General features: G+C 37.6%; 2 protein-coding genes across 4 annotated transcripts in view; one reads left to right on the top strand and one right to left on the bottom strand.

The window, feature by feature from the left end:
• Window positions 1-22,878, bottom strand: part of im:7136021 — a 36,698-nt gene extending 13,820 nt beyond the window's left edge. The window contains exons 1-3 of the mRNA XM_042338355.1: window positions 22,786-22,878; window positions 19,955-20,064; window positions 3,203-3,375 (exon numbers count right to left, since the gene is read on the bottom strand). The gene's annotated coding sequence lies outside the window, so the exon portion shown is untranslated. The remainder of the gene's footprint in view (window positions 1-3,202; window positions 3,376-19,954; window positions 20,065-22,785) is intronic.
• Window positions 433-16,679, top strand: mis18bp1 (MIS18 binding protein 1). Of its 3 annotated transcripts, none has more exons than XM_007903805.2 (19): window positions 433-471; window positions 1,870-1,922; window positions 3,868-4,029; window positions 5,697-5,837; window positions 6,123-6,640; window positions 6,955-7,037; window positions 7,235-7,365; window positions 8,215-8,302; window positions 8,802-8,983; window positions 9,135-9,316; window positions 9,439-9,532; window positions 10,744-11,316; window positions 11,512-12,037; window positions 12,244-12,422; window positions 12,861-13,000; window positions 13,697-13,842; window positions 14,214-14,295; window positions 14,387-14,441; window positions 15,819-16,679. In XM_007903805.2, exons 3-19 carry the CDS (start codon window positions 3,957-3,959, stop codon window positions 15,920-15,922), a joined length of 3,297 nt encoding a protein of 1,098 aa, XP_007901996.2. In that variant the 5' UTR covers window positions 433-471; window positions 1,870-1,922; window positions 3,868-3,956; the 3' UTR covers window positions 15,923-16,679. The 3 variants fall into 3 exon arrangements, with proteins under 3 accessions (XP_007901996.2, XP_007901998.2, XP_007901995.2); XM_007903807.2 differs by lacking the exon at window positions 433-471 and adding an exon at window positions 535-567; XM_007903804.2 differs by lacking the exons at window positions 433-471; window positions 1,870-1,922 and adding an exon at window positions 1,962-2,577.
• Window positions 22,879-22,926: the final 48 nt, after the last annotated feature.

The following is a 22,926-nucleotide window of genomic DNA, read 5'->3' as shown; positions in this document are numbered from 1 at the left end:
CAATCAGAAACTCGCCATCAGAAGGGCAACCGGTTAGCCAATCAGAAACTCGCCATCAAGTGGGTGGGGGGGGGGCAACCGGTTAGCCAATCAGGAACTCGTCATCAAGTGGGTGGGGGGGGAACCGGATAGCCAATCAGAAACTCGCTCGAACAGGGTGGGGAAGCGGTTAGCCAATCAGGAACTCGCCATCAAGGGAGGGGGGGGAACCGGTTAGCCAATCAGGAACTCGCCATCAGGGGGGGGGGGGGAGTCGGATAGCCAATCAGAAACTCGCTCGAACAGGGTGGGGAAGCGGTTAGCCAATCCGGAAAGCCAATCAGGCACTGGCTAGCAAGGACACCGGCCAATCAGAGACTCGCAAGGGGGCGGGGAGGGGGTAAAGAACCCGCGCCGCCAATCAGACGATCGCGAGCCAGATTCGAATTTGAAGTGAAAGAGCCGTTAGCGGTGGCGAATCTCGCGCGTCAGGTGAGCAGCTCCTTCCCGTCCCCGTCCCCCCCCCCTCACCCGGGAAACCTGACGAGCCTTTTCTTCCCTCAGCGTCACACCTCCCGTTTTCCTTCGGTAAGAAAAGACGAGCGAGTTTTAAGTGGGAGGTTTTTTTTTCGGGGGGGAAGCAATAAACAACGTGACCGACCGCACCCGCTCAACAAAAGGCGCGGCGCTGCGTAACCGCGGGGCGAAAATGTCGGCATCACAGGGGGTGGTGCTCACAGCCCTGTACCTCAGCATCAACTCGTGCTATTACAGACTGTGAATATATATATATATATATATATGTGTACATTTTAAACCCGTGTTTGGGTGGGTTTGAGTTGTCTCAGTATCTCAGCCTTTCATGTGGGAGGGGGACAGTCACAGGATTTTTTTTTATTGCAAACTGCAGTAGTGACTACTGTGTTTTGCGGTGGTGTATATATATATATATGAGGGAAGCTGTCACCTTAGTACTAATGCAGAAATCTCCCTGTATCTGTCTGTCTTGTGTCTAAGTGTCTCTGTATGTCTGATTTTATTGTAATAATTTGAGATGGCGCCTTATCGGGTCGTTGAGATACCTCAAAGCGCTTCCCAGAATATATTATAAAGTTATGTCATCATATAGACTGTGTATTTTGTGACTGAAACGCGGCAAACAACTGCACAGCGGTGTCCTAAGTAGTCGTGGATTGAGTCATTTGTTTTTTTTTAAAAAACATTTACCGATGATGGATAAATACTGGTGAGTTTCTCTACGTTTTTGTCCGTCACCTCATGCCCTCCACCATTGGGGCGGCTGCGCCTTCAGCCACTACGCCACAAATCTCTGGAACACGCTTCCTCTCTCCCTCCACCTTGCCCCTTCATTCCTTATTTTCAGGTGGTGCCTGAAGACCTTCCTATTCAAACTTGCCTACAGTCTCCTCTCCCTGGCTCGGGAGTCATGCTCCGCCACCGTCAGGCGCTTGGGACGCTCCCTGCGTGAGGAGAGCTATGCAAGTTGTTGTTGTGTGTGGAAGGTGTGTTATTCCCCGGAAAGACATCTGCCGATCAACTAACAACTGGGTTCAAATATCTCCGACTCTGGGGCCAGTATGTTAATATTGTAGTTAACATGTAGTTATCTTACATTCTAAGGAAATATGTAATTGAGGGAATTATCCTTGAATAATAATGGACAGTTGGCAAAAGTGTAATGGATAATTGAGACCAGTATTAATGGATTAGATCTGGTGTCTAATCTTTCAACACTATATGATTATCCTGTTACCTATTACACCATTATTTTTGTGCTCAAAAAAAATGTTGTCTGGATTTTAATAAGGAAAGGTGGACTAAGCACAATGAGGTTCTGATAGTTAACTGAAAGCCATGTTTTCTTTGCAGCAAAAGTAATGGATTTGGCACCCAACAAGGATATCCGGCAATTAAGACATAGGGTTAGTGTTTTGTTACTTTACAGATGCTTTTGTATTGTATAAATTCCCCATGTAAAAACTGGTGGTGAAAAGGCCATTCATCAGATTTTCGATATGGTTTCTGTTACTCCACGTAAGGAGTTACAAGTTCTTAAAGATGTTGGAATTGACAGAGAACAAACTACGCCTTGGAAATCAGTACCTCTTCATTTGATCCCAAATGGAACTCCATTAAAGGATGTATATAAATTTCTGCCGGATCCAACTGAATATTCAAGAAAAACGCAACAAGAAAACATCTGTCCTACATCTCAAGCAGCAATTAGATCATTGAAAAATGAACAATATGTGAAGAACACTCAATTTCAGTCTACAATGCTGGAACATGGAGAAGGGGGGTTTGAGTTTATCTCCCCTGAACTCAGTGACATACAGACTAATTCTGAAGAAAACCACAAAAGGAATAACATTCATTTAAATGCGGCACATTTGACTGGGTCTGCACAGGTCAGGCATGTGGTGCCTGAAAGTCCAGCTAAAATATTCCAGAGAATGAAAGATGAAATTCATCGAGAGCATCTTCAACAGTATACAAAACAGGCTTTGAATTTAAAGGAAGGTAACCAATGCCCCTCTGCTCCAATGAATGGACATGCTTTAAATCACACTTTTTCAGGTATGACTAGCCTTAATGAAATACAATCTATGATGAAAAGCAGTGTATGTTTAATATAGTAGTGTGTTTTGTGTGATCACAACAGCCAGTTGACAGTATTGGGAATATTATTATTATTGTGAATGGAATGTCATTTGATGTATTACATATAATTGCATGCAATTCCAAGCCACAATCCCTCCGTCTTGACCTCTCTTTGCCCATCTTCAAATTCTGAAGACTTTTCTCTTTGGGCGTGCCTTCGATCACCTCCCTTCTCTTTCCAACTCAGTGTCGAAACACAGTGCTGTTAAACGCTCCAAGATGCTATCCGTGTGAAGGACGCTATATAAATGTATGTTGTTGTTGCTGCACATTAGTCTTATGTGCATAGAGATTGCTTTTTTTTTAAAAAAGGTACTTGGCATGTTTGGTGTGTGGAAGATTAGTATCAACATTTTAGATTGCCCGTTCATTGATGTTGTAAGTACTGTAGGGTTTACTTCCTTATCCTCATCAGAGGTGGTTTAAATCTCAAATCCAAGGTTGGTGGACTCCGAGGCAAAGCACATTTAAATAGTAAAACCAAAGGTTAGTTTATTAAAAATCCAGCGACAGTTACAACAATCAAAGTTTTAACACTTACAATCACGAAGGATGACTTGGGGCTTGGAATGATCAGGACTGTGTCACCCTGGTAGGCTCGAAGCCACTGTCTTCTTGATGTTCACTAGTTCTTGACCAGACCAGTTCTTATAAACTTCAGTTATCTTCAGTTCATCTTGCAAGTCTTTCCATATAAGGAGTTGTCTTCAACTGCTTTGGAGACACAAAGAGTTGGTTTCTACTGCAATTGCAAAGAGTTTTTACTGCTTAACAGCAACCATCATCATTCTCTTGCGATTATCACGATGGATTGCCTCTTTCTGGATAACAAACCCTCATTCTCAGGACATCATTATCTGGATAACAAACCAGGTCATCATGCTTTGCAAGCTCATCTATTTAAGAGAGTATAATATCTTACATTTACATTACCTAGTTCGACTGTTGTCGAATCTGTGATATTGATGGCTTTGTTTGCACTGAAGTAAATATGTAGGCTGAAATGGAGCATTTAAAATAGACAAAGAACTCCTTTAGTACAAAGGTAATGTTACTTAACATATTAAAAAGAACTATCAGCTCATTCTTCAAAATATCTTCCTGGTGTTTTATGATCTGATGGAGTTAAAAAAGAATTCTATATGCATTGTGTGTACATGTGTGTATCCTAAATATTGTCTGTTGTAAATCTATGGTTCATTGTAGTCCCCGCTCTGGCAAAGAGATGCCATGCTAGACAGAAAAAGAACCGTGTTCCTTTGATCCACGAATCTCCAGCAAAGATCTTTTTACAGATGAAACAGGAGGCAGATTTAGCTATGCAGCAAACACCGCTGGCTTCAACTAAATTTCCAGGAGAACATGCAGGTAAAATTTATGTTTTTAATTTTGTTTTAGTGATTATTGAATCACCCAATCTAACACTCAATTTCCTGTCCGAAAAATAGCCCTTAGACTATTAATGGCTGCCTTCTTGCAAGACGATGAATTGACTCATTTGACTGTATTTGCAAACTTGTATGGTGTCAAGTTAACTGCAATGAAAACATAATCTTGTGTATTAAAAATACAGTGAGTAGTTTGTGGGTTTAATAACTATTGGATATGCCCTTGAAAAATGTCTGAGGCACTTAAAATTTGTTATAATACTCTACAATCTACGTTCATACTCTTAAGATAGATTTTGAATGCACTTTTTCTTTTTACCCTCCTGCTTATTAGAGGAAAATGTAATATCTAAATTTAACGATCAAAATCCTGTTTAACAATTCAAAAGATGTTTTTGTGTAACAAATATGTTTGGCAAACAGCAATAATGATCTTAAATTGAAGGTCTTTCCAAGCAGAAATATACAAAAATATATTGGTCGCTTCAATCCACGACTGTTTGTGGGACACTGCTGTGCGCAATTGGCTGCCGCTTTTCGCCCACAAATATACAGTCAATTCACTTTACAGTATATTCTGTGAAGCGCTTTGCGACATCTAGAAGACGTGAAAAGCGCTATATCAAACCCAAATGTTATTATTAATATAGGAATGAGATCACTTAATAATTGTGTGAATTTTGCTTTATTGATATTTTATATTGATAGTTAATGTTGCGGTTACGTAAAAATATTGCCTCCAATATTACCTTTTTTATAGATTAAGAAATTATTATCATTGGTGTTTTTATGAGGTGTTAATGATGACGATAGTAATTATTCAATAAGGTAAATCATTGTGAGGTCACTAACCAAATCACCCCTGTACAATGATTTTCACATACTGGCTTCAGATTTCAGTGCAGTCAAAATGATTCCTCGCAGTCAAACTGCACACAGGTTGTACAACCAGTCCTATTTGAGCACTCCTTTAGTACTATATGAAGGATTCAGACACCTTTGGCCAAGAGTAGGCCCACAAGGTGCGTAGAAGAAGCCACTAGAAGTAGCCCCATCCATTGCGGAAATAGTTTGGATCATTCATGCTTCAATATTGTTTTTTTTTAAATCAATGCAAATGCCCTCTCCCTTGGAAAGTTGCTTGTTGGATATCTAATGGAATAACTGCACATAATGATTGGTACTGAATATTATTTCTGACATGCTTCCCACTGCTTGTCCAGCCGCCTTACGGTTTTACAGGGTTAACAGGAGCCGAGCGAGAAGAATCCCTGACCTAGTGATGTCTACATGTCCAGTGCTTTGGGACGTCCTTCCGACGTGAAAGGCGCTATACAAATGTAATTTTGTTGTTGTTGTCTGCTCCTCCAAGTCCTGCCCGCGAGCTGGGTTGGCTGATATCTCAATCAGCAGCACCTCTCCCCCGCCTTTCTAAGGGACCAGACTACAGAGACCACCATCATGCCAATATTTTGTTGCTGAGCACATCAGTTTGGAGACCTCGCTTAGTTTCCCACCTCCACCCATCCGCCAAGGAGAATAATCATTACTTGGTCTAGTGCTATATTTAACTGCAATACTAGTACACAACAATGCTTAGTTTTAAGTACTCGGTAAAGTGTTTTAAAAATCTGTGGTTCTTTCTAGTACCCACTATACTGAATGGATACCACACATCACAACAAAAGAATTGTAGCCATGACAATGTAACACCAGGATCTTCAGCCAAATTCCTACAACAGGTGAAAAAAGATGATCGAAATGCACCTTTTACAGTAGACTCTGGAGGTGAGTTTTCTATTTATTGTATTTCTTTCTTACTATCAGAGTTGACTTCACCCTTGCCATCTTTCTTTGGTAAATCAAGTTCCACATTTTGATTTGATTATATTCAGTATTGTTTGCCAAAAGGAGATTTCACAAAAAGTGTTCCTTAATAAATCTATGAAACTATGAATCCATCTGTAATTACCTTTGGTATGTACTGACTTATCAAAAGGAGCTAAATGTTTTTTTTAAAATGCTGTTTTTAACCATAAATTAAAATAATTCAAAAAAATTAAATCACTGCAGGTTTTGCACACGGTAACCGACATCAAGAATCTGTTCCAGCATTAAGACTAACAAATAAATTGAACTCCAATCAACTTGTGGAGAATGCTCAAGTTTGTCAGAAAAATGTGAAGACATCTAACGTTGTCAGTTCTGACAATGGAGCTGAAATACGCAATTTTCATCTGGAAATAGATACTGATAATGGTAATGATGGAGATGACGAAAGGACTCAAGATACAGCACTAGAGACTGCAAGTTCGTTTTCTGTCACTGGTAACACCACCAGCACAAAGAGTGAAGCTCAAAAAATCCCATATTTTAATGCTACTCCTCTTAATAGATTTGTCCATCCAGCTAATGTAAATATGAAAGTTGGAGCCAAGCCCTCTGAAAAAATGAATGACTTTGTTGAAGAGTGTAAGGAATTACGTGTTATCTTGTTGAAATCACCACAGATTAGTATACCCAGAAAGCAAGGAGAAGAAGCTTCAAAGGCCATGAAAGACCAGGATGTTGATGAACCAAACAGCACAGTGGTAAGCAAGATAAACCATCATACATATAGGTGAAAGTATGAGTACAGATGTCAATTTTTTTGAGATATAGGTTTGCTTTTTTTTAGATCAGTTTCTGATTGTAGTCATAAATGTTGTGCAGTTTTTTTGAAGTATGCTAAGTCATTGTTGAGGTCTATAAAATACAGGATTCAATGTATATAAACACATTTTGGGAATGTGCATTTGTTTTATGAATTCTGTTTTCAGGGAGTAAAAGGCCTGGCCATTTTATGTCCCAATAAAGAGCAGTGTTTTGTAATCAAAATGTGAACTAATATTTGCCTTCTCTAAAGACACAGGAAAAGAGGATTACTCTCACTCACTGGATCATCAAGCAAATAAATAAGACTAATGATTTTTGTGTGGAAGGGAAAAGGTAACATATCTATTCTGTATGTAACTTTTTAATAGTATTAGGGGAAAATCTGGCAAAATTGTGATGTTTTTAAGATAAAAGTGTTTCTAAGAAACATTCTTGGCTTCAATGTAACTGAATAGAATTTGTTGATGTGTATGTCAATTAATCTAAACTAAAGTATGTTTTTCTTTTTCCCTCCTTTCTCCTCACTCCAGAGATTCTGACGGAATATACTGGCACAGTAACATAATTACTGAACGAATTTCACAAAAAGAGCTGAAAAGTTTTACTGGATCGATTTATATTCTAAAAGGTCCACTAGATTATACTGCAATGGTGAAGCAAGGTATAAAACATTACCCTTGTTCCTGTTTGGGAATGTTATTAAGAATAAGAACTGAATTAGAATCAACTGGAACTCTGTAATGGAAGGATATAACAAACATTTAAATTTAATAAATTAAATTAGCCACAAAGACAGAAGGTAATTCCAGGTATAGTCTTGCAATCTAAAGCAAGATCAGATTATATATTTAATACCACTTGCAAGTAAACTAACTCCAGTTACAAATATTGTAATTTGCAGGTTATATCCTAGATACATGTAAAACTTTGAATTGCTTGTTCTTGTGTAGAGCAAATATTCATTGAGGACTGTTCAATGATTATGAGATAGTAGTTAACTTGTTGGGCAAGAGAGGTAGCATATTAACAGGCTTCACATTAGTCACAGTAATTTGTCAGTAAACTGTTTTAATATGATGTCTAAAGATTACTGTCCAGTCTCTTGTAGTTTCTGGACTGATTTGTGAGATGCAATACACTATTATTATGATTAGGGTGGAGATAAAGGTACACTCTTTGTAATAAGGAATGCGAGATAGTGACCAGGAGTGAGAACTTTGGATACGTTCTTTCACATAGTTCAGAGGTAATGAAACCAATTGTCTTAGCCTGATGCCAATTAATTCAGCACCAACTGGGATTCAACCAAGGACTTTCCATGCTGTATGTTGCAGTTTCTTTCCAGATAATGAGCCATTGAAGAAATTCACATTTATTTTTCCCTCGTCGGTTAACAATGAAATGTACTATATCTTTATGTCAAGCGCTCTGGGACGCTACTTTGCGTGAAGGGCGCTGTATAAATGTAAGTTGTAATTTAACGTATTTCATTTTTACTTTACAAACACAGGGTTTTCGCCTGACTTTTTAAAACGATTCTCTTTTGGTTTTCCGTCGGATTGGAGGACTTGCATTGAAATATTCCTTAAAAATAAGAGGTAGTATCCTATTCTTAATATATTCTAATATTTAAATTTTAAAAAATGATCTGGTTTATGTTTGTGTTTATGTATTACATTTTAAACCAAAAAGAGATGTTTTAGATTGTTTTGTGTAATTTAATTACAAAGTCATCAAATCTCATAATTTTTCAATTCATCACTTTAGAACACACCAGTTCTCACAGGACATCTTTCTGGTGTCCCATTCATCATTGTGTTTGCTCATTTGGCTTGTTCTCATGAGAATTCTGGAAATGTTGCAAATTCTCTGAACATACTTATTTGCAATAAGAAACTGCTTTCTGACAGAACTGTTGATAACTATACATAAGTTTATCAACACATTCCTTGCTAGTTACTGACCGAATACAGCTGAAATGGGTAACTGGGAGAGAAAGAAATACAAAAGCTATTTGGCAGTGTGTTTTTACATCTGAAAGTACTGAAATAAGGATAATGTGTGTAAAATAAACCGAGCACATTTCTCACTTTTTAGGATATGTCGTACCAACCCGAAAATAAAAAGCAAGTCTAAAGATGAGCATGTTGAAAAGGTACCATCAGTGAAAACAAAAAAGTCAGAAAAAGGAAAACCTCCAGCATCTCAGTTACTTGAACCAGTTTCTACCCCGTGCAATAGTAGTTCAGTAATGGAACAAAAGAATCAAAGCATCAATAGTGAGTACAGTGCAAGACACTACATATTTATCAGACACCTGTTATTTCCTTCATTGTCTGATTGTAAACCGTGTGCACTCATTAATTATTGCATTTTGAAACTAAACATAGACGGCTTGCATGACTGAATTTGTTTTCCCTTTAACCGTAGGAATTGAAACTAGAAGTCAAGGATCTCGAAGTAAACCGGTATTTTACAGTCGTAGTGGACGATGCATTAAAGCACCATTGGAGTATTGGCGGGGCCAACGGATAGTTGTTGATAGCCAGTTGAAGGTTACTTTGTATGACGGTGGAAAAAATTACTTGTCTTCCAACACTCTATACTCTACAGTGAGTATGACACTTGTTATAAATAGGCCATTTTTCGTAGTTAACATGTGGACCTAACTTTGTTTTGTGATTGCTTTTGTGTGGATAATCGATATAACATTTTGTACGGATTACAAACACAGAGAGAGAGCTTCAGAAGTGATACTGCCACGACTTCAAAACATTGGAAAAAAGAAAAGGCTTCCACAATAGGCTCGAGTGGAAGACAACATTTAGGTAAGTAAGCTTTAGGATGTTCTGTTTTTGTAGTTTTTGAATAATTACTTATGCTAATTTTTGAGTTATATTTCCCTAGAGTTGATGTTGGTGTAACTTCAAACATATAATTATAAATAAGCTGCAAATTTGATGGTGTATGAAAACCTCCTAACGGTCTCTACGGTCTTACTTTGGTTTCAGGGTCTAATGTTTATAATTGTTTTACTATACTTGATGAATCAATGATGTCTGATTTCTTGCCTTCCACTGATAGAAGGTTCTCTTATGACTTCCATGATTGAATAGCCTGTTGATATTCTTTCTTTCGGCTCACAACTCGGGTAATATACCCAAGGACTATGAACACCTATGGAATTGTATCCTTAGTAAATTCATTAGCATCGGGGGGGGGAGAATCAAAGAGAAATGATCAAAAATAAATCATTTAAAACCAGCCAAAATTATACAATACAAAATTACATTTGTCTAGCGCATTTCACATCGGGAGAATGTCCCAAGGCAATGGATAGTCAGGGATTTGGACCCGAGCTAAAGATTGAGGAGAATGGCCGAAGGCTCGGTCAAAGACGAGGGTATTGAGACGCGCCTTGAAGGGGGCAAGGGAGTGAGGTGAAGGGAATGTGGAATGGAGTTCCATAGGGTGGGACCCGAAAGGCTGAAGGCCTGACCGCCGATCGTGGGGTGGACCGGGCGGGGGGTGTGGAGCAGGCTGCAGAGTGGACAGGTTGTTATGGGGTCAGCAGGTCGCAGAGGTAAGGAGGAGCAAGGCCGTGGAAGGCTTTGAAGGCGATGGTGAGGATTTTGAACTCTATCCTCTGGGGGATGTGGAGCCAGGTTAGGGTGGGGCTGATGGGGTCATGGAGCCTGGTGTGGGAGAGGACATGAGCTGCAGAGTTCTGGATGATCTGCAGCTTGTAAAAGGAAGAGTTGGGAAGGCCAACAAGCAGGGAGCTAGCGTAGTCGAGCCTAGATGTGATGAATGCGTGGATGAGGGTTTCGGTGGCCTGAGAGGTGAGGCAGTGGCGGAGCTGGGGAAAAGCAGAGCGGATCATGGCACGGGTGTGGGATAGAAAGGACAGTTCGAGGGTCAAGCAAGATGTCAAGACTGGCTCGGAACCTTGTTTATGTTTTGTTTGAAATGCTTTTAATATTCTTATTGATGAACAAAGTCTAGGGTGTATTTCAGCACATGAATCTTGTGTCTTTAGTTCCAATGGCGAAAAAAGATGTCAAAGAGAAAGAGATGAAAATTGACAACTCCAGAGACCAATCAATAGAATACCCTGTTGGAAAAGAACCAAATAAACAGTTGACAAGACAGGCTGAAGGGAGAGATGAGCAGCCTCTGAGACCACAAAATAAAATTTCAATGCTTCAGAACTGTAACAACATTAACCCAACTGTTGTATTATCCCCAATATCTCATGCTTACCGAGCATTGAATAAGACGACAACACTGAGCGAGTTTATGGATAACCGTCAGAAATTTGGGAATAAAGAAGGAAGTAATTTGGTTGCTAAACAAGATGGTTTATCTGAATCAGAGGATACAAGTGGGACAGAAGATACAACTGATAGTGACTGGTTCGAACCAAAGTCTAAAAGTAGAACTAAACAAAGTCAATCCGTAAAACCAACATACCAAATTAAAACTGCTGAAGTAAGAAGCTCTTCTGCTCAATCGGATAATATGACTACGAATCCCAAAGAAAATGAGATAATCAGCATTAAAAGAAAAGTAAGATACACAAAGTCAAAATCACATGACAGTAAGCGAAAAGGTAAGCAAATTATTTCAATTATCTATAATGTTGATCGTACTAGTGTTACAGAGCATGATTTGAATGGGGGAAGAAAAGTGGAATCACAATCTGAGCAAATAGCTTTAAAGATTAATGTTAATTGTTTTTAGCGCTCCGGGATGCTGCTTGTTGTTGTTTTGTGTCAGACATTTATAAAGGTAAACTCCATTTCAGGTAACACTGCATTTATCGCTGACAAACCTATATCATCCCGGTTGAGGTGCTCCGGAAGACCAATAAACAGCATTTACAATCCTTTGCCTTCTGAGTCAAAGGGGAAATTGAGTACTGATCCTTCTGACGAGAGTACATTAACTGAATTGAAGTGCTCTTCAAAATTATCTGCACAAGTTGAACCATCTCGTGAAACAGAACTCAATGACTACAACAAGAGAGGTAGTGTACAGAAGAACTCACTGAGAAAACCTAAGGATCAATATAACCAATTTTTGTCTTGTGTAACTGATGATTCTCTGACTGAAACGAGTGACACTGAAGCTCCTAGAACTGAGAAAGCAAAATTGACAACAAAATCTTCAAATAAAACTAAAGAATGTGGCAACAACAAAGTAAGATCATTAATCCCATCAGCACATTGTGAATCCAAAAAAAAGCAACAAAATGAATCTACATTAGTTCCTTTTTTCAGTAATGATAAAGAAGACATTTGGAATGACAAAGAACTGGAGAGACTGCTTAGGTAAGCACATGAAATAATCCAGTTTTTGTCCTATTCTGTATCCAAGTTATTTCAAAAACATTCTTCAGTAATATTTATATTTCCAAGTTATTTCCTTGCACAATTCCCTAAACCTATTAAACAGCCAAACTAACATTTGTGTTTTAAGCTATTGTGATATTGCTTTAAACATAAGATCTTGACTGATATATATCTGTCCAATACAGAGCTGTTGCAAAACTACCAAAGCACAAAGATGGTTTCTGGGTAGATGTTGCGATGATCGTTGGAACACGTTCTGCTGAAGAATGTCAGCAAAAGTACTCATCTGAGCATCAGTCAAAATTGATCAAAACAACAAAAGCCAAGCAGAAGAAAAAGAATACCAGCAATAAACACGGGCAAGGTTAGAATCCATACAATTAAAGATGGTTTCTTTTTTTTAATGTAAAATCACTTCACTATTGCTGTTCTAGTTGGAACAGAGCCAAGTGTTTGCTGTTTGGGGAGATACAAGGTCTGTGTGGAACTTGGAACACTGACATTTTTAAAAATATTGATGGCTTTGGATTCAAACCCCAAAATAATATGGATTTCTTGCTGATACCTTGGAGCCATGCCAACACTAAGTTCTTATTTTAATGGGGTTAAATTGTCCAATTAAATGTTGTTCAGCAAAACAGCCTATGGAATTGCATTGCTTCAATTCAATATGGTGGCAAATTGTGTAATTTTTAGGCACAAGCAGGTAGTTGCAGTTAATGCAATGATTTGCAGTGGTGAGATCACAACCGTTTTTGGTTTTGCAGAATTGAATTAATTGTGTAATGCATGTACTTTACAGAAATGGAACCTGTGAAAATTGTTGCTCGAGTTGGATCACTGAAAAGAAAGCAGCAAATCAGAGAGTTCCTGGAACAGTTGCCAAAGGACGATCATGAAGATGTTTTCACTGATGCTCAAGTACAGAATAAAAAAGTAAAGGTGAGGGACACTGTTTAACCTTTTCTTGCAATTTGAACTTTGTACTGCATCTTTCACACAATTGTTTTCATACAGTAATAATGGTGGGGCGAGCATTACTAAAGGCTAATTGGATACAAGGGGAACAACTATCCGGTAAACAAATCCAAAACATTGAGACAGAACCTTCAAATTCTAGTACAGCTAATTCTAGTTAATGAAACCATGAAACATTTCTTCACACAAAAAGATGTGTGTGTATATATATATATATATATTTTATATCATATATATTATGTATCGTATACATTATGTATTATATATCACATATTATATATCATATATTATATATATACCCAGAAGCCACATATTGATTGAAATGTCCAAAAGAAAACTGGTTAAAATTTTAAGGAGTGTGGAGAAAGAGTAGAATATGATCAAGAATATAAAGAGTTGCTATAATCTTTAATGAAATGACAGCCCAGGCTCAATTGGCCAAATCGCCATTTTCAGTTTGGCAGTTCTGAAAAGTAAAATCCATCATTCACAAACTGGAAAACATTGTGTTACTGCAATGAGCAGTTTGCGCTGAAAACTAAGTAATATAAAGTTTATCACCAATGTTTAAATAGCAAACCTATTTTCAAACAATCGATGGTTTGATTCAAAATGACAGCTTGTGAACTTCAGCATTTCATTCTCTAATAATTGTTGCAGCTTCCCAGCTTTCAGACCAGTGAAGAGGATGACGTCTTTGCACTTCTTCAGAAAAATCCAACTACTCCAACTTCAATCCTTTTTCCTTCTGCGCAAACTCCCCAGTTGTATGGCATCAGTCCTAGAATGTTGGAGCCCACTGATAGGTAACCTTCTCAATTTGAAACTATTGTAAATTATATTTGAGAAGACCCACATATCATTTTTCCTACATTATTGTTGCAATGCCACAATGCGTGCCAATACAAGATCTTGTTAATTTAAAACAATAGTTTCTTAAATACAATAGTTTGTTTGATTATCTGCTTGCAGTCCTCAAGCAGGTAGCTCCTTTATTTGGCCGCCAGAAGCTTCTAATCAAAGTGACTTTTTTAATAGAATTTAACTTGTATAATGAAAGTGGACACAAGACTGTGATATGTTACAAAAGTGATTTGAACCATAGTCATGATTTGACTGCATTACCTGGGACTTGCTGATTTCTCCACATTTGGAATAACCTTTAATTGTATTATAGGGATAATAATGACAGATATATTTATCAACTGCAACAAAAAGGAAGCAAAATGAAGAATTGGTCCAAAGTCCAGAAAAAATCGGTAGGAGGATGCTTTATAAACGGTTTAAATAAATATATATAAACCTAAAACGTTTTATATTAATAACGAGACATGATTATTTTTATTTCAGGCACCTACGTTTTTACCAACACCGACTAAACCAAAATCAAAATTAATACAAGGAGGTAAGAAGCGTTGAATTAGCCGTGGCTTGAACTCCTTTACACTGTTTACTTACGAACAGTCTTCCCTTATTTCATTCACAAATGTATTACTGTTTGTGCAAATGTTTTCAGGCCCTACTCGTGAGCCAAGACAGGATTTACTAGTACTGCTGCATGGCTTTACCAGTTCTCATTACAAGTACTTGCGAACTATATCGTTCTAAATCTGGCTGCTGTTTTTGTATAATCTGCAAATGTAGAGATTTTTGATATCATGTCTTCTTCCAAGTAATTTATTTTAATTTGAGGTTATCAAAAGTGAGGGATGTTAATCCACTGCTTTGAGAAATCGTTTTTGTTAAAGTAAATGTCCCTTTGCTTTGTTGCAGGAATGTTCCTTAGCACTAATCACAAAAGAGCCCTGCTTACTGCATGGACTATGATTCATCAGAGCAGAAGTTTCTCAGCTACTTATTACAAATTAGGAATCCTTGAAAGCCAGAAAGTTTGTAGGATCGAGGTTTTAAGCTAATTGATTGTGGTTTGCCTTTCATTTCAATTAGCTCTTTTTGTATAATCTTGGACTTCACATTTATTTTCAGCAAATCTGGTGCATGATATATCTAGCTTATTCTAAAGAGGTGTGGCATTGAATTCCCCTGTCAAAATGTCGATTTTAACATTGTTCGAAAGGGATTTTATTATTTTCATTAATACATTTCAAACCATTTGGAGCCAAACTTGCACTTTTGACAACAAAAAGTTGGATTTACAATATATATTCATGTAGGATAACACTTTGGGGGCACTTTTCTATGATTCGATTCACTTGAAGAAAAAGGATTGCGGAAAAGGCATAACATTTTTATTAGGATAGATAGCTCCACTGGGGTACTAACATGGGAGAGGCACCAGGGTAAATGCTCTGCTAACATTTCTATGGATCTCGTAACTTTATAGCAGTCTTTTTATATTGGTTTGGGGATAGTTTTTCTCTCCATTAGGTTGGTTGATCTTCCCCTACCTAGAAGTATTGTTGCTTGACCAGAACTGGAGCATCTCTCTCAATTACGCAGTTGTGAGCCAATGCGAAAATGACTCTAACTTCTTAAATTGAATGGGATATCCTGGAACGTTAGATTTTGTTTGACCTCAGATTGAGTGTGATCGCTGGCCTGATACATGGGATGCCATTGTGAGGTAGTAACTTTATATAATCTCACAGAATCATAATTAATCTTGTGTTCAATGTTGCTTCTGAGATGAAGACCAAATGCTAGTTAGATGTGCTTTTCACACACCCAAATATATAAACGTGAGTTATTTGGGCAGCTATAATATGCTTATTCCATTATTGACTGCAAATGCTGTTTAAACTGTACCTTTTTTGTATTTCAGAAACTAAGGAAGCTATCAAAGAAAAGCTTTTCAAAGATGAAAAAACTTTTCTATCAGATGATGACAGAGAGGAGGAAGACTATTACTTTTCAGACACAATGTGAATAGTTTTTAAAATCTATAATAAAATTACAATTCCTTGAGGAAAACTACATTGTCTGTCTCCATGAAGAGCAATTGGTAATGTTGTTAAATGTAGATGCTGAATATTTGGAACTACATTTCCTCTGTTAAACATTTCAAAGTTCAGGTGCCTCCTGTTACTGCTTTTTAAAAGGAATGAAAATGTATAAATGTAGAAAAGTATCTACAGCAAGTTTTATGTTTTGTAATAACTAAGTTATAAACTAAATGCGACTCAGACCTGATAGTACCTGCAATTTAAAGTAGTAGTTTTTGTCTATTTTAATAATTTTTATTGTTTGCTTATATGAAGTATGTTCAACATGATTTGCTAATTTATAGGATGGAAGCATCTAAACCTGACATTTGTGTCACAATATGCTTTGCTGTTGCTGCAATTTCATAGTACATCCCATTTTATTTGTTTCTGAAAGGGTTTAGTATGCTTGGGGCAGCGTGTATGTTAATGTGGAATTGTAATTCTGTCAACAGCTAGCTATCTTGCAAATTTAAAAATATATTGGAAATTTTTAAAAACCATCAACTAAGCTTCCATTTGTCAGCATCATCCAGTGTCCCATTTCCCTCTGCAACTGGACAGATATGCAATTCAAACTGGAAGTGGATATGGACTGAGTCAAATAGTCCATAAAGCACCAGATTCACATTTATGTATAAAGGGGTTTGGTGACTGGAAGAGCCACCATTTTCAAAAAGAATAAAGAGAAATATTTTAAATGTATGCTACTTCTTTGCCCCCTATTTTTGAAAGTAATTGATTAAAAATGGATGAGTGTTTCTTCATTTGTAGGACACGTGGTGTTTGTAATAAGCTGTGGAAAGTAATATCTGTTATCTGTATTCTGAACCTATTCCCTAGTCAAGCAAACAATACAAGATTATTAGCATTGGTGTGCTGAGATGTTTCCCTCCTTATAGTATAATTTATTAAATATTGCTGGGAGAGCAAAAGCTAGGGTGGTAAATGGTAAATATTTTATTTCATCCATTGCCCTCTATGTGCATTCTGGGCTACAACTAGAGATTGGGAAGGTAGTTAGGCCTTTGGAGAGATTGCTTCAATATGGCTTTAGCAACACCCTCACTATTTTCATGGGAGTAAAATTATAAAAAGGCATGGAGCTATTTCTTTCGAAATTATCTATCAGTTGTAAGCCAACTTTCTTTCAATGGGTTAGTACTACTATAATTGTTGCTCAGCAGTGTGTTTGGGAACCAAGGAGTGGTTTGGTGTAACCTTTTGGATCTATGAACACATTGCTCTAAAAGGTGGCAGGATACGATTGTGTCTTCAGTTCTCTTATGTATATGTCCAATATAACATACAGCAACAAACATGACCAGGCTTTCCTGCTACAGTAAAGAAGGAATTATTGAAGAAAAGCGCCAGTTTCAGTACTGCATTGACAAACATGAGAGAAAGTTGAATTCTCTGCCATGAACCATGCAGAAAAATTCAAGAAAGCAGTCAGGACAAACATCAACTTTAGAATCCTGTCCATATTATTATTTCTGTCAGTCCCTACTGTAGTTTATAATTATGTGTTAGGGCATTCCTGTCTGTCCTCCTGTCCATGCACACATAACTGCCTTCCAGCAGGGATTGTTTGATGGTATTTAGGGGTGGTGGACTTCCTTTTCCCCGCCCTTGTGACAAGGTGCTATATCAAATGCAAGGATTATTTTTCTTTTTTCTTTAGTTTTCCTTCTAATTTTAAGACAAAGCTTTACCAAACTTTCATCTCTCAATTTCCTGCTTTTTTTTTTACTATTGGGCAAGTACACAAAATCATGTGGCACAACATTCTCTTTGTACAAAGGGCAAATTATGCCGAGTAAGTGTAAAGCAGTGATTCTGAATTGTGATTCAGAGTGGAAATTAAATAACTAAATACGTTTGGAATCCGTATTTCTGGTAATGTTTAATTTTTTTATAAGATGTATTTTTCTTCGTTTCAAAATTACCCTTTGTTTTAAGAAAATTGCTTGGGTAAAATGTTTTAAAGGGATCGTGTTGGATGTATAATAATAGTTTTATGCCTTTTCCATCTTAACTTTTTTTTATTGTGTTTTGTGTAAACTAAAATAAAAATGTAAATTCTGGATGGCAATTGTTCATACTCCAATAGATCTAATATTTATTTTTGCACCAGAAGTAGCCTGTCATCATTTGAAATTCTCAGGACAAATCTGTTCCAAAAACCAAACTTGCCGGAAATCACTTCAGGAAACAGTTCTATGTGTTGAGATTTCCATTTGTAACAATGGTGAGCATAGAGTCTGCTAACGAGCATAATCTCATTAACAATTGAAACCTCATGAATTCATAAGTATAAGGAATATAATATCCTGGATTCCTAAATATAAGAAAAGTATCTCACCCTGGCTATTTAATGTAGTGTTTATAACGTAAACTAACAAATAGCTTTATAAAGCATCAAGTGAAGTACATTAATCATTAAACTAACTACGCTTGTGGGTTGCTAACAAACTAAATTCCAGAAGACAATATTGACGGTTTTGTATTCAAAAAATAAAATGATCTCTCCTTTACTATCATTTATTGTAGTCCACATACCCTGGGAAACCTACACTAGAGTATTGCCTCTTAAGGGGTGGGGAAACCTATTTATGAAGTGAGTACACTTATAAATTGTAGTCCGATCATACCAATAGCGTTTTTTGATAATTCAGACTTTGTGACAAACATTTTTTAAAAAATCAGCTGAACAGATAACCCCAACAGTATGAATCAGTGTTTGTTTAAAATGATGATCTTTCAAGTATTTCACATGTAGCAGTGTCCAACAACAGATCTGGACAAAAACAGCGCTATCTTATCACTTAAAAATTGAGGGTGGGATAGGTATAGTATTATGAGGCCGGAGAAACAGTTTCTATTCTATAGAATCCCTGCAAGTGCCCATTTAAATTAGGATGAAGTTCTTCAGTAATTTGGAAGATATTGGTGATAGTTGAAATTTAAATGTCCCTTCGTCTCTAACTTGCTCAAAGTCTATCATTCCCTAAACTGGATGGAATAATAGGCTTCACAAAAATAAAGATGTGCTCACTCAAGCTCTGCATTCTGATCAAATATCCCAAAACAAACCACAATCTGTCTTCGAGCTGCCACGACATAATACATTTGACACGGACAAACACCATAACTTTATCTGAATTTGATACAAATTTGAGACCTTTGATGGTTTAAAAGATTTTTGTTAACCACAACGTGGCACTAGAGAGCAGGAACAGGAGGCCGTTCAGCCTGTCCAGGGCATTTTACTAATAATATTGCATTTGATTCAGCACCTTATCGTGTTGTTGGGAGGTCTGAAAATGCTTCACAGAATATATTGTAATTTTGCCAGTGTATTAAATCAGGACAGATCTTTATCATTCATAATAAACCTTACATTTAATTAACTGATGTTTTTACATACCCTTTAATACCTTTCCTAAAACAATATACTGTGTTTGGATATATATATATATATATAAAACTTAAATCTGCTATTTTATTCTATTCTATTTATTGTCAAAAGGGAAAACTTTTTTTGAAAAAATGCAACTGAGTAAGATTTGGTGGTAAAGTTGGTACTGTACTCCATTTAGTATACATTTCTTGGTATTTGTTTTATCAACTGATGGGCGTGAAGAGTTGAGAAGACCCACTGGGATTTGAATCAAATCACGAGTAGGCTCCTCAACAAGCTTTCTTTTAATATTTTACAAATATCAATCCTGATTTTTTTCAGGGCTGAAATGACATGTATACTGCAGACTTTTTAAATTTTAACCAAATCACTCGAAGGGCTAGATTGCATTCATTTTTCATTCTTGCCCCAGCAATACTGTATTTCACTTTTTCTCTGGAGATTGTGATACACAGCTCCTTATTAATAATGTAGAGTTAATTGTGCAAGAAGCTTTATTGCCTCAACCCTCTAGGTTCATTGAACATCGATTATATGCAATGCATGTTGTACCTGTGCTGAGGAAGAGAGGCCTTGGTTTAGTGAAGGTAAGATCCTTGATTCCAACTGAGCTACAGGGATTTCCATCAATATTTCTTTTTCTGATACGAGGTAAGATTTGCCTGACATTGAAAAGAAAAGAATAGTTTATGAAATATACATTCAATATACTGAAGAGTATTTTATGATTTTAGGCGCAATGTACGTTTTAGCTTCTATTCAACCAATGTATCAAAATACCACACTATAATTTTTTAAAAGAGAAATCTAATCTTATGGTTTCTATCATCTGTTTGTAATTTTTACAAATGTTCTAAACTCATATTTAATGCTACATAACTAAATCATTTTCTTAACAAATCAAATAAATTCCTGCCACGAAAGCTTTAAATATGCCCTTTCGACATATTTAAAGTCTCCCAATTGCTGGTTTGAGCCTCTACGCTAATGTCACATTTTCGTTAAACTGAGGTCCTGTCTGTTTCTGCAAATGAATATTAAAAATCCCATGGTATTATATGAAAAGAGAAGGGAGTTTCTTCTTGGCCAAGAATCCACAGATAAGTTTGGTTCGTTTCATAGCTGTTTGTTGAATATTGCTGTGTGTAAACTGGGCCCCTTCATTTGCCTACAAAATGCACATTCAGTCCCTTGACTACCCATTACCTTAAAATTATGTTGATATATGTAGGCACTGGATGAAATGAATAGATAATGAAAATAAATTTTTCAATTCTCAATTATGCCATGAGGTAGAATATCCAACGCACGTGCATTTCTCTCGCCCTGTAACACCCATGGTGTCTATGAGATGGACAGTTCAGCAGGACTTGCAATCTGTTGTAAACTAGAATCTTGGAGTTAGGTCTGTTTGTAATCATGGGGGGGATAAAGTTGGGGAGAAAATAAGTTAACCATATTGAAAACGCTTGCAGATGAACTGAACTCATTGCAGGAGGTTAGAAAATTAAACTATTAATGCAAAGATATTCTAATTGTATTTCTTATTTTGTGGAGTTGTCTTCTTCCTCTAAACTATAGAAGCAAGCCATTTGTAAATCAGGGAGCAGCGTTGGCAATGTCTATTGGAGAAGTGCAGGAACAAAATGATACTTGTACTTAAATATTAATGATGATAATCCTTACATTACACATAGTATCTTATCACATCTTCAAAACATCTTAAAACACTTCAAGCTCGTGTAGAGTGTAACGACAGTGTGTTTTGTAAGCGAATGCAGCCTCCAACTTGCCCACAGCATAACATATAGGAGCCATTCGGCCCTTCGAGCCTGCCCCGCCATTCAATCATGGCTGATCTCCTAATCTAACTCCAGCTAATAACCTGTCCCTGCCTTATCCCCATATCCCCTTTTGCAATACAAAATATATCAATCTCAGTCTTGAATATGTTCAAGGACTGAGCGCCCACAGCCCTTTGGGGTAGTGAGTTCCATACATTCACTGCCCTTTGAGTGAAGAAGTTCTTCCTCAACTCAGTGCAAAAGGGCTGACCTCATTTTAAGGTTATGACCCCTGGTTTTAGTTTCTCCAACCAGGGGAAACAATCTCCCACTATCTACTCTATCGTGCCCTTTGATGGTCTTATAGGTTTCTATAAGATCCCCTCTAATTCTTCTATATTCTAGAGAATATAGGCCCAAATTGGTCAACCTATCCTCATAACTCATCCCCTTCATCCCTGGTACTAACTTAGTAAATCTACGCTGCAACCCCTCCAAGGCAAGTACAAAAGGCTGTGAAGTGTATCATCAATTTTATATGGAGGATTATTGGCCCAGATACCAGGAAAATGCCCTTCTATTTATGAACAGTTCCATGGGATCTTTGACATGCAGATGGATTGGAACTCCTTTGAACCTCTGCTGGAGGATGACAACTGTGACAATGCAATGCGTTCCCTCATCTGAGACATACGTTAGCTTGAACCCACAAGCTTCCAACTCCGAGGTTAGAGTGCTATCAACTGAGCTTGGCTGACACCTTACAATCAAGTACATTTGTCCTGTGTTTGTCTACAAAAATAATCAGTGCATCTGACAATAATTACCTGTCAAATATCATCAAAAAAACAATGAAGCCAAGCTCCGCAATATCCCCTCATCCTCCTCATCTTTGCAGTCTGCTTTCATGATTCCCAGCAATATTGAGCCAAATGTTCATTTAGCATGTGGCTATCTTTGTCTAATAATATCCCTATAACTCTCAAACCAGCTATTTATCCAGCGTTTTCTGAAAAAAAAACTGCTGAGCTACTCGGAACCAGTGGCAAAATCATCCTTCGACATCTGCTGTTTGTCTCCGATACCCCAAAAACTAAAACTTTAGCAAGTTTGGCGCAACGTCATTTGGTATAACAGCACAACAGTATAACAGCGAGCTCACGTCCACTAAAACCAGGGCTGGCCCATCAACCGCAACCTAATAGTGAATAATACTCCTTGCATTTGATACAGCGCCTTATCGCATCTTTGAGACATCTCAAAGCCCTTCACCGAATACACTGCAAAGTGTAGTGACTGTATATCCTGTGGGCGAAACGCGGCAGCCAATTGCGCACAGCAGCCGTGTGGTGGATTGCGTGGCCCAATTCATACTTTTTTTTTTACATGGAGAGCCCCTCACACCGGAGAGCGCCTCAGAGCTCTTGAACACACAGACACACATCTGTTGGGATTATACAAAGTGTGACTGTAACACACAGTCCAAACCCTGTAGCATTTCACCCATTCCAGGCAACAACAACAACAAATAAGGGTGCAGTACAGTGGCTGCAGCATATACAGTCTGTGTGGGGGGAGGGAGAAGGGGAAATAACACACCTTTTGAGTTTCTCTGAATGCAGAGGATTGTGAATGACTTGAGCCCCAGAGCTGCACATCCCCCAACAACTTTCTGCAGCTGCACAACAACAGCCCCAGAGCTCAACTGCGTTAATCTGCTCCTCCTCCCGGAAGCACTTG

This window comes from Callorhinchus milii, unplaced genomic scaffold (genome assembly GCF_018977255.1).
Source record: "Callorhinchus milii isolate IMCB2004 unplaced genomic scaffold, IMCB_Cmil_1.0 Scaffold9, whole genome shotgun sequence".
Classification (NCBI taxonomy): Eukaryota; Metazoa; Chordata; class Chondrichthyes; order Chimaeriformes; family Callorhinchidae; genus Callorhinchus; species Callorhinchus milii.
The sequence above is the reverse complement of the archived record's forward strand: the minus strand, read 5'-3'. Positions and strand labels throughout refer to the sequence as shown.

Excerpts from the sequence above, each read along its gene's own strand:
- mis18bp1 (XM_007903804.2), top strand. The coding sequence starts at position 2,016 with ATGGTTTCTGTTACTCCACGTAAGGAGTTACAAGTTCTTAAAGATGTT. Across the intron at positions 13,843-14,213 it reads ATGTTGGAGCCCACTGATAG|GGATAATAATGACAGATATA; the intron begins GTAACCTTCTCA and ends ATTGTATTATAG. Across the intron at positions 14,296-14,386 it reads CCAAAGTCCAGAAAAAATCG|GCACCTACGTTTTTACCAAC; the intron begins GTAGGAGGATGC and ends TTTTTATTTCAG.